The sequence below is a fragment of the Camponotus vicinus genome, unplaced genomic scaffold, assembly GCF_025532165.1.
Source record: "Camponotus vicinus isolate PSW18456_S1 unplaced genomic scaffold, iyCamVici1.0 SCAF_14, whole genome shotgun sequence".
Classification (NCBI taxonomy): Eukaryota; Metazoa; Arthropoda; class Insecta; order Hymenoptera; family Formicidae; genus Camponotus; species Camponotus vicinus.
The window spans coordinates 7,879,113-7,891,815 of NW_028141950.1; the positions used below are offsets into that span (position 1 = coordinate 7,879,113).

Genomic DNA, 12,703 nt, shown 5'->3' on the forward strand with positions numbered 1-12,703 from the left:
TTTCTATCGCATTTGTTACAAAATGGCGATGTGTACTGTTGCTTCCTCCTTAATATCCGATCAATTTCGAATGGATATCAAAAATATTGAGCATATAAAGAAAAACGTGAAGGAAAAGTACTGCGAGACATTCACGGAGCATGATCTTTGCCCATTCGTGAGTGAGAACTATGAACCTTGGACGATGCACTCGCTTATACGAATATGTCAGAAAATTGTCGCTCTCTTTTAAGGAATTACAATGGTCATTCGGCATAAATCCGGAAGTACCGGTGATAAATTTAACTACGAAAGATCGAACGTTACTAGCGTACGCTTGTTCGCACGTGGTTGTGATTTATAACTACATTTCGAGAGAAATGTTGTCGCTTGTAGGCCATGTTAGTATATTTTTTTACATGTGTAATGCAAAATAACGAGTATTTTTTCGCATTTGTAAGATCCCATACAGCACAGAACCATTGTTACATTGCAGCAACATTGCAATATTGCCGCAATCTAACAGCAATGGTCTGTACTGTATAGGATCCCAGCAAACACAGAGTATTGCAGCAATATTGCGGCAATATTACAACATTGCAGCAATGTTGCTGCAATATTCTGTGTTTGCTGGGATATGTTTCTTGCTCTCTAGCGTAATGCCGTGGAAACATTATCCACTTCACGAGATGGCAAATGGCTGCTAACAGCGAATTTCGGGAAAGATTCTGTAGTGATGGTCTGGGACACGGAAAAAGGGCAAGTGTTTTCTTGGGGAAATTATTTTCGTAATATTATTCTTTTCGATGCGTTTGCAGAGTGCCCGTATGCACTTTATTCAACCCGCATGCGAGCGAAGACATGACAATCGCTCGTATCAGTCCCGATGCTAAGCAGATAGTCACTGTCGGCAATGAAAAGTGTCAGAATGTGCATGTCTGGTTGTGGACTCATGGAAGGGACAAACCAGACGGTTTGCTCACTTAATTTATTCGTTTGTTTAATCATTCTTTTTTGCCTTAGAATCATTCTTTTTTGCCATTTAATATTAAATATTAAATTTTCATATTTTATTACTAGAAATTATACATTCCCAGCAAACACAGAATATTGCAGCAATATTGCGGCAATATTACAACATTGCAGCAATGTTGCGGCAATATTACAACATTGCAGCAATGTTGCGGCAATATTACAACATTGCAGCAATGTTGCGGCAATATTACAACATTGCAGCAATGTTGCGGCAATATTACAACATTGCTGCAATGTTGTGGCAATATTACAACATTGCAGCAATGTTGCGGCAATATTACAACATTGCAGCAATGTTGCGGCAATATTACAACATTGCAGCAATGTTGCGGCAATATTACAACATTGCAGCAATGTTGCGGCAATATTACAACATTGCAGCAATGTTGCGGCAATATTACAACATTGCAGCAATGTTGCGGCAATATTACAACATTGCAGCAATGTTGCGGCAATATTACAACATTGCTGCAATGTTGCGGCAATATTACAACATTGCAGCAATGTTGCGGCAATATTACAACATTGCAGCAATGTTGCGGCAATATTACAATATTGCTGCAATGTTGCGGCAATATTACAATATTGCTGCAATGTTGCGGCAATATTACAACATTGCTGCAATGTTGCTGCAATATTTTGTATTGGATTTATACTATAACTATTGATTATTAATTATGTTTAATCATTAAAAAATAGGCAATTATTATTATTGCTAAGTTTGTAAAATATTCATTATCAAAAAAATATATCGATAAATTATCGATTTATTTGATATTATGTTTTTTCAGGATCAATTTCGTTGATCGACACTAAGTCCGAACGTGTCAAGGAAATAACTTTCAACGATGAATGTCCGGAACAATTTGTATTAACTACCGATTATCACGTTCTGTTCCTAATTTGGGTTAGTGAGAAAAAATATATCATATTTGTATCTTTATGTATGTAGAATTACTAAGCGAAACGATGATATAACTTGATAGAAATAAAATTTTGATTTATGAATACATTTTTAGAACTTTCTCTTTATATAAATAAAATTTAAAATTTTATTTTTTATAAAGAAAAATTATTAATAAAATTAGATTTTATATTGAATATTATTACTGAATATTTTGACAGAACGAGAAATACAGGTTTATATATTTTGAATTTAATTTAACTAATGTTTGGATTTATATATATAATTCTGTTTTCATATTTCTATTAAACAAGAATGGCCAGTCTTTGAATTATGATTGTCCCAAGGTCGCGACAAAATTTCAGCATATTGGAGTTTTCAATGGAACTTGCTATGTTTCGAAAATACAGCAAGCGTTTACAGCAACTACAAATGGTATCCTCGTTAATCGACGCAATTTTAGTTGCCAATTAATTAGTAATTGTCGGACATTACGTGCTGACGTATATAACTCTTTCAGGATGTATTTTAGTTTGGAATGACGTTTCTTGCAAAGAAAAGGGTGCGACCAATGATGATAATTATAAAAAGAAAAAACACATAAAAACGATTAATTTACAGAGCAGTAATATTACTGTTATCGTCCATAACGAAAAGTATACGTGCTGAAATATATAATTTAACAATATATTTTAGTCTAATAATAATAGTATATTTGAGACGAATTTAATCGTTAATTTTGCAGTATGCTTGTCACTGGAAATTCAAATGGTCGTATCACTTTTTATAATTATCAATTGAAACTTTTGTACTGGTGTCAGAATTGCTATATTGATTCCATTCGATGGCTCAGTTTCGATCTTCAATCAAACTTGCTACCTCCGGTATTTACTATAAATGTGTCTGACAATAAGTTTCATCTCGGAAAAAAAATCTCTTTTTTTCCGAGCGTTCGATTTTCAGCTTTTAAAACTGTTCTTTCTATAAATTATATTACTTATCTTTCACTTTTTTATATGTCTTTATGTATGTTATTTATTTTTAATGTTTATATTTTTACATATATTTCCCATAAAATTTATTATTTTTTATTCGTAAAATTTTTTACAGCCGATATGAAATTTATGTAATGTAAAATATATATTGTATTAATTTATTTATTACATGTAATTTATTTATTACATGTAATGTAAAATATATATTGTATTAATTTATTTATTACATTATATATTTTTTATTTGATACTTTAACATACGAGGAAAACGAAAACTTTCGATATACGTATAACAGAATACAAGTATACAATTGTGCGGATTATAATAGGTTAAAATATGCTTATGAATTAGAATACGAATGAAATAGCAAATCAAAGATGTCAAAATTCATTATAAATACAAAACATATTTCGAAACAAGATATTTAGCGAAGTAAAATCAAGCTATCAGCCGATGGATGCTACTCTACAGGGCTCCCCGTTTAACGTCCGAAATTTTCTCGCATGTAAGATGTTTACTTAATTAGAAATATATGAACTGTTCGGATTCGAATTCAAATTTATACGATTTACTCAAAAAATGGTCTTGCAATTATAGCAATAATTTTCTGGATATGAAAAATTAACTGAGATAAATAAATAATTGGTAAATACTGTAAAATATATTTTGCATTTAATTAATCTAAATAATAGAAACAAAATTTAAAATTAATCTAAATAATAGAAACAAAATCTAAATTTATATTTAAATTTGTTAGTGAAATTTAGGAAGAAAGTCTTTCTATAATACCTGTCCATATTATAAGGCTACTCTTATTTATTATAAAGTTTGACTATGGTATAGAGAAAAATCGAAAATTTCTTACAAAGATCGTTCCAACTGTATCGAAACTCCATATTTATCCAATGCAATGATTAATATTTGGCAATAAGATCTAAATTTGCTAAAAGATATTATTAGAAATTGTTATTATAACTTTTATATATTACAATTACATTACAATTATATTACAATTTTTACAATGTTCTAGCAGATACACAAAAAAAGTAGCGATAAATTTTTGGTTGTTGCATTTTTATTATTATACCTAGAAATCTAACTATATCAACAGAACATTTTTTAAGTGTTCGAATATGAATTATTCAAAAATTCCGAATTAAAAAAATTTTATTTAATACAAATATTGACAACCTTGTAATTTTGTATTTTCCATTCATAAGAGTGTTGTTTGCAAATCATTCTCTCACTTTTACCTTATTATTTTCGCGTTTAATTCAATCCTACAATAATTATACATATTGTTAATTACAAATTATATGATAACGATTCAATTCGATTAGCATAAAAATTGATCAATTTAATTTAACATAAAAAATTTTTGATTCGCATTCTCTATATTTTTTTTACAACATTCTATGCATAATCTTCTACGTTAATAAATAAAAAAATATTTATAAAAACATTAGTATATTAAAATATAAATAATTAAGAAATATTAATATATAATAATTTTATATACAGGGTGGCCCATTTTAATCCATCCAGTCGAATATCTCGAAAACCAAGCCCGGGAGAGAAAAATGTTTCAGACAAAAGTTGTTTGGTTTCGAGGGGGCCATAAGATGGTATCATTGGTTTGACCTTGAAGAGTCATTTGAAGGTCACGTGAAGGTCACCTCAATTTTTTTAAATGGCAGCCCCAATTTTTTATTACATATTCTTGTAGCTGACCTCGAGAGCTTTCCAAAACACTATAATCAAATGTTTTTTCATTGACTACTTTTTGAGTTATGAGGCTTGAAATAATTTCATAATTTTACATAAACCGTAAAATATCTTGTAAAATATTCATTTTTCGATTATCTTACCTTAATAATTTTACGTACAAAATAATGAGAGGAATCAATTGGTGTAAAGAAAACACATAGTTGTTTTGAAGAAAAAATATGTAATTTGCAATTAACAATTCCATATTTTTCTTAAAAACAACTATGTGTTTTCTTTACACCAATTGATTCCTCTCATTATTTTGTACATAAAAGTATTGAGGTAAGATAATCGAAAAATGAATATTTTACAAGATATTTTACGGTTTATGTAAAATTAAGAAATTATTTCAAGCCTCATAACTCAAAAAGTACTTAACGAAAAGGTACTTAATTATAGTGTTTTGGAAAGCTCTCGAGATAAGCTACAATAATGTGCAAAAATATATAGGGTGTTCCATTTAAAAAAATTGAAGTGACCTTCACGTGACCTTCAAATGACTCTTCAAGGTCAAACCAATGGTACCATCTTATGGCCCCCTCGAAACCAAACAACTTTTGTCTGAAATATTTTTCTCTCCCGGGCTTGGTTTTCGAGATATTCGACTGGATGGATTAAAATGGGCCACCCTGTATATGATGTTATGTATGTGCGTATTACGTGCGTGTGTATGTAGTATGTACACAACAAACATTAAAAATACTGTAGCATTTTTTTGGTCTTTGCTTTTCAGGCTCTTCTACGGGAATAGTAGCATTAGTAGAAATTCCGAAGCAAAAATGGCACTTTATATTACGTCATCCAGTAACAGCTATAACCAGCATGGATGCTCATCCAGAAAGGTAAAAGAATTCGAAATAGACATATAATAATTTTTGAAAAATTTTACAATGCTTTAATTTCTTCATCTCTACTAAATATTGCATTACATCAAAGAATGTGACATTTTTCTTACCACATCCATCGAAATAAATTAGTTTCTCATAAATCATCGTTCATTCGATAGTATGGATTCATAAAATATATTGAAAATCCTTGTTTCCTCTTGTTATTAGTAAATGCATAAATAAATCATTCGTATGTACATGTTTTATATTTTAGGAAAAAAGATTTTATGATAATTAATCGAGATACAGCTATATTTAAATCCATAATTAATCCATAAAAGATACAGCTATATTTATTAATTATATTTATTAATCCATAATTATGGACATAAAGAAAGAGATTTTAATTTATTTTACCAAACTATATATTTATTGAATGCGAATAATAATATTAGAAAAGGTTAATTTATTTCGCAAGAAAAAGATTTTGATAATTTTTTCTTCTAATTATAATTCAACTATTTCCAATTTGTTAAATATCATATTATAATTATATTAATATTTCATATCAATTATATTAATTGATATAATTAATATAAAAGATAAAAATATTCATTTTTAAGATAAAGATAAAAATAATAAAAACTATAAAGATAAAAATATTCACTTTTAAGATAAAGATAAAAATAATAAAATAATAAAATAAAGATAAAAATAATAAAAACTATAAAGATAAAAATGTTCACTTTTATCTATATTTATCTCTTTTATATTAATTATATTTTTAAAATATTAAAAATAATTAATATTTTTGTTACACTTGTTGATTTTAATTATAGCAATTACATAGCCGTGGGCGATATACAGGGCATCGTGCGCCTGTACAATCACGAGGAGCGCTCTTTGATGATATCCAGGAGCACGCCACCCTTACCAGATTTTCGACCAATTCTCGAAAAACAGACAATCGACGGGAACATAATTTACGTCACTTGTCCGCAAAGCAACGAGTCTTCGAAAGCTGTCACAGCTTTAAAGTTTTCGCCAAAATGTCGGTAACGATGAATGTCCCAATTTTCCGAGTAAAGGAAATGCGTAGAAGGGTGCATTTATTTTTTTCTTTTTCTACAGTCGATATGCTGGCATGTGGTTTGGAGAACGGAGCAATTTGGATTCTACATCATATTACGCTAGACCCCTTAGAGGAGATTCCGTACAAGCACTCTTCCGTAGCTGTCAATAAAATCGCTTTCGCCCATTGCGCCAATTATATGGCTTACACGGTGAGGAAAAATTTGTCGACGTGTCGTAATGTCGAATGTAAAATCTATTCTTAACCCCTTCACTGTCAGGGACCCCTATAGGGGCCAAAAAAATTCGTGCCACTTTTGCTTCATGGCCCCTATAGGGGCATCTTGAAAAAAACATGTTATTACTGTTACGATTTGATTGTCCTTGGGTATTTTAAGTTTTCTGAGGTCGCTGAATTCGAATCTGAAATCAGAATTTCGAACTTCAAAATGGTGGATCAAAATTCAAAATAATTTTGATATAAAAAAAGGGTTTGAATAAAAATAGGTTTCTTATCGTTTTTGGGGTCGCCGAATTCGAATCTAATATCAGATTTTCCAAATTAAAAATTGCAAATTTAATATGGCGGACCAGAACAAATAGTTGCCATACATAAAAGATGTACACTTTTTTCTTCAATTACTTATAAATCCCGCTATCTGCTGAATCCAGAGTCACGAATTATCAAATCAAGCTGTTTGCACAGAAATGGAAACGTATACCAATTTTCAAGAAATAAAAAAAATAAAAAAACGGAGTCAATAACCGCCACGTCCTCGATTCGTGACTCTGGGTTCGGCAGAGAGCGGGATTTAAAAATAATTGAAGAGAGAAATATACAACCTTTATGTATGTCAACTATTTGTTCGAACTCTGGTCCGCCATATTGGATTTGCCATTTTCAATTTGGAAAATCTGATATTAGGTTTGGATTTTGCAACCCCAAAAATGACACACATTTTTATTGAAATCCAAAATTATTTTGAATTTTGATCCGCCATATTGGATTCACCATTTTGAATTTTGTAATTCTGGCTTCAGATTCGGATTCGGCGACCTCAATAATATTTATACTGACGTATTCATGCAATTTTAAAAACTTTTTTCTTCAACACACTTTTGGCACGGAAAGTTTCTTTTCGCTGGACTGTGAAGGGGTTAAGAGATATTAATATAAGGATTTTATTTTCAGGATGATGCGTTGACAGTAGTAGTATTCAAGAAAAACGATATTGCCACTTCGAAAGAGCTTCATCTGTGGAACCTGATTGGAAAATATCACTCGCATTATCTATCCATCAGAGATATACTTTTCGGCCAGTCTACAACCAATTCTGCTGGTTCATCCCGATTTTTTTCATTGGGAGAGGATCGAGAGCTCATCGAATACGATCTTGAACACAGGTTGATTGACATCAAATAAACACTACTTGTAGCAGTAACATAATGTATAATAACACAAATATAACGCAAGTTGTACATATAATACGTTAATACATAAATAATAATTTAAATAATAATAATAATAATTAACATTTTAATTAACTTATTACCATTAGAAAGTATTCTACAATTTTCAAAAATTGTAATTTTTAATAAATTATTATGTAATTTAATAACACAGATCTACAAGGTTTTGTTGTTGGGCAGCTGGGGGTCATTTCCGAAGTAATTTTCTGCGTAGAATCCGAATCCGAGGTCAGAATTGGCCCATCACGTCAGGATTTTGAGATATTTGAGGTTATATACTCGAAAAATGGCTTTTTGGGCTACTTTTGAGGTTATGTACAGGACGCACAAAATTTTTTAGCTCTTTTCTTCTAATTGCATCATTTAGTACTACTCTTTCCCTTCAAAATGAGCTGTCGAATGGTAATCTACGATTTTCCCTTGCAAAGTTACGGCCATTTTAAGATGACATGATGAATTCCAAACCCTGCGCCGTTATAACCCAACAACCTCATGAGCATCAGCGACCCCAAAAACCCATATATACAGTTTTCAGTCCAGGTTTTCGGGTTTATAGTTCAAAGTTTATAGGTTTAATGTGAATGCTCATGAGGTTGTTGGGCTATAACAGCGCAGGGTTTGGAATTTATCATGTCATCTTAAAATGGCCGTAACTTTGCAAGGAAAAATCGTAGATGACCATTCGACAGCTCATTTTGAAGGGAAAGAGTAGTACTAAATGATGCAATTAGAAGAAAAGAGCTAAAAAATTTTGTGCGTCCTGTACATAACCTCAAAAGTAGCCCAAAAAGCCATTTTTCGAGTATATAACCTCAAATATCTCAAAATCCTGACGTGATGGGCCAATTCTGACCTCGGATTCGGATTCTACGCAGAAAATTACTTCGGAAATGACCCCCAGCTGCCCAACAACAATCATGACCCCATTTTTTGTAGACCTGTGTAATTTATTTATTTAATTAATTAACTTCATTCTCGCTTCTCTAATCCAAAATCGCACTTAACCCCCTTCCCCTCTTCGTTCCGTCCCATATAATAATAAGGGTTAAAACCGTAATAAAGATCCTTTACCAAAAAAGGAGCGAATATCTGAAATATATAGCGTGTAAGAACGATTCTCCTGGTTGTTGACCAACTTCTTTAGGCCTGATAGTACATACATTTGAGTTGACACATGTTTTAAATCAGTTTCTCAAATATTTGATATGCCTTCCAACAGACCAGTCTTTCATAGGACGTAACATTTGATTCGATAGTTTTCTTCGCTAACCACTAATGTGCGATGTATTTTCTCGCAATTAAATTTCTGTCAGAAATAGATATATTAAGTTTACAAGTTATGATTACTAATAAAAGAATTAAAAGTATAATAATTATTTCTATTTTAATTTCTAATATCTAATATACAAGCACAATATGAGATTTAGAATATTAAATTGAATGAAATCAATAAAATAAATGGAAAATTATCTGTTTACAGGTTTGAAGCAAAAGTTTATAATAGCTACTTTTTTAAGAGACACCTTTTATAATTCCAATATTCTATATGGAGTTACAATAATTAACAACGATATAATATATGTTATATTACATGTTACATTTATGAATGGAAAATTATAATTAATTAGTAACTTGACAGTAATACTTATGTTACATGTAATATTCCATTTTATTCATATAACACTAACCCTTTGTACTCTGTAGGCGCCGCTATGGGCGACATATATTTTACACAAAAATATAATGAAATTATTTATAATATTTATTTTTATAATATTATTTATTTTTTATAATATTATTTATTTATAATATTTATTTTTCAGTCAATTATAATGAAATTATTTATAATATTAAAAGCAGCAAAATGACGATAATAAAGTAGAATTTTTTTATTTAATATAACATATAACATTTTTTAATGTTCATCAAAGATATCACAAAAATGCCTTGAATTTGATGGGTCATATAACAAAATTAGCCCGAGTGCAAAGGGTTAATATAGCAATGTTTATTGGATAAATATCCTATTATTCGCGAGAATGACGATAATTTAATCGATTTGATTAAATTCTAGATATTTCTTGATAAAGAGTAATTCTTATAATCCGTCTGGTATATTATTTCGTTTACAGCGGACCGTATCCAATACCGGGACTTCAAATCTTGCGCATTGATAGAATCGAACAGAGTGCTATTCCTCTTTGTCTAGCGTGGTATCCCGAATTCGGCGTTGAAGGATTCCTTATGATTTCAAATTCCGAAGTAAATATTTCAATAATCAGCTTTCTCTCTCCTTCTCTCTTTCTCTCTCTCTCTCTCTCTCTCTCTCTCTCTCTCTCTCTCTCTTTCTTGATTTGCCCAAATCATATGAACAAAATATACACATAATACTTCAATTTACATATATACAGGGTCCTACCTACACAGTGCCTACTCCTTTTTATCTTTTAAAGTAAAAGAGATCAGATCATAACATATACAGGGTATCCCATTTTAATGTCCCACCCCAAATAATTTTCTTATTTTTAATTTTAGAAAAAGATGTTTCAGACAAAAGTTGTATGGTTTCAAGGGGGACATAAGGTGGTGTCATTAGTTTGACCTTGAATAGTTGCTTCAAGGTCACGTAAAGGTCACCTTTAATTTTTTAATTGAAACCCCTTACTTTCTATTACATATTCTTGTAGCTTATTTCGAGAGCTTTCCAAAACACTATAATTAAGTTAGTTTTCATTAAGTACTTTCCGAGTTATGAGGCTTGAAATCATTTCTTAATTTTACATAAACCATAAAATATCTAGTAAAATATTCATTTTTCGATTATCTTACCTTAATACTTTTATGTACAAAATAATGAGAGGAATCAATTGGTGTAAAGAAAACACATAATTGTTTCGAAAGAAAAAATGTAATTTGCAATTAACAATTATATTTTTTTTTTCGAAACAATTATGTGTTTTCTTTACACCAATTGATTTCTCTCATTATTTTATACATAAAAGTATTATGGTAAGATAATCGAAAAAAGAATATTTTACAAGATATTTTACGGTTTATGTAAAATTAAGAAATGATTTCAAGCCTCATAACTTGGAAAGTACTTAATGAAAACTAACTTAATTATAATGTTTTGGAAAGCTCTCGAGATGAGCTGCAAGAATATGTAATAAAAAGTAGGCGATTCCATTTAAAAAATTTAAAGTGGCCTTCACGTGACCTTCAAGTAACTATTCAAGGTCAAACTAATGACACCACCTTATGTCCCCCTTGAAACCATACAACTTTTGTCTGAAACATCTTTTTCTAAAATTAAAAATAAGAAAGTTATTTGGGGTGGGACATTAAAATGGGACACCCTGTATATGTTAAATTAAATGGTTCAAACTTAACTCGATTGTGAGCGTAACGATTGTTCATAAAATCTCTATCTGTGTTAACAAACGGAAAAGTATGCATAATTTTTTAAATATATGTATTTGTTATAGTCTATCTCTTTTAATTTAAAAGATAAAAAGGATAGCCACTTCTACGACACTCTGTATATATGTATATATATATATATATATATATTCATTGCAGTACAAATATAAGATCTTCAGCGATGTTACCAAGACTATTTGTGGTACTTATTTAGGACCGATTTTTGGAGAACCAGTACAACAACTCCAAGTAATGCACATTTTTATTTGATTAAAACGATATGCTGATTTGTTTAGGCGGAATATTTGTAATTATCAAATTGATCCTTATAATGATTATCTTGGCCAATTTAAAATTTATTTTATTTTAACGAATAAAATAATATTTAAATTATCATGTTATAATATAAATGGTACACATAATGATTAGTACAAAATTGAATGATTAGTATCAAACACGACTGTCGACGGAACACACAAAAGCATCTGGTACCGCAAAAACCGGTTTACGCATGGTGTAAAGAAACAAGATGAAGCATTACGCATAATGGCAGCAGCTTTTACGATTGATCCAATCAGAAGGCGACTCATTTTGTAGGCGCTCACTTTAAAGTGAAATTCAATTATAAGGAATGAAAATGCAGTAAAATTTTAAATATATATTTAATAACAATAAAATACAGGACTAAATAAAATAACGTTTTTTTGTGATTCTTTTATATTTAAAATAACATTTAATAACATATGATAATGAAAAAACAATATAAAACAAACAATATGATGTCTCAACATTAATTATATTTAGTTTATATTATATTTTATTTTATTAATTATATTTACTACTTACTGCATATGTTGTATCAAAGGACGAATGATACACTGACGAGAGTAGCCATATTGCTTTTTTTACAAAAAAGCGCTGGGTCGCGCGCTGGGTCGCGCGCTGATTGGCTTAAAAATTGAACGAATGCGCATCGTCGGGAATGCTTCACCTTGGTCCATATTTTGAATCCTCTTTTAACGATAAAAGTGCCTCTAAAAATGGCTTATAAGCCTTTTGATTGGCTATGAGCCACTTTTAGAGGCACTTTTATCGATAAAAGAGGATTCAGAATATGGGCCCTTGTTTCTTTACACCATGGGGTTACGTACGATCCCTTGCTACGCAGGCCTACTCTGTTGTCTATTGTCCAGAATTCTACCGAAAACACAATTCGTAAAGAAAGTCCTCTTTTG

General features: G+C 30.3%; 1 protein-coding gene across 2 annotated transcripts in view; it reads left to right on the top strand.

Annotated features, from left to right (window-relative positions):
- Nucleotides 1-12,703, top strand: part of LOC145964728 (cilia- and flagella-associated protein 251) — a 26,301-nt gene continuing 13,598 nt past the window's right edge. For both annotated transcript variants that reach the window (XM_083087771.1, XM_083087772.1), the window contains exons 1-15: nt 1-157; nt 234-380; nt 635-738; nt 798-952; nt 1,806-1,921; nt 2,233-2,353; nt 2,439-2,574; nt 2,664-2,802; nt 3,334-3,418; nt 5,414-5,522; nt 6,347-6,558; nt 6,639-6,790; nt 7,771-7,982; nt 10,181-10,310; nt 11,628-11,717. In XM_083087771.1, coding sequence (XP_082943897.1) covers nt 23-157; nt 234-380; nt 635-738; nt 798-952; nt 1,806-1,921; nt 2,233-2,353; nt 2,439-2,574; nt 2,664-2,802; nt 3,334-3,418; nt 5,414-5,522; nt 6,347-6,558; nt 6,639-6,790; nt 7,771-7,982; nt 10,181-10,310; nt 11,628-11,717 — 2,043 coding nt within the window. In that variant the 5' untranslated portion in view covers nt 1-22. The remainder of the gene's footprint in view (nt 158-233; nt 381-634; nt 739-797; nt 953-1,805; nt 1,922-2,232; nt 2,354-2,438; nt 2,575-2,663; nt 2,803-3,333; nt 3,419-5,413; nt 5,523-6,346; nt 6,559-6,638; nt 6,791-7,770; nt 7,983-10,180; nt 10,311-11,627; nt 11,718-12,703) is intronic.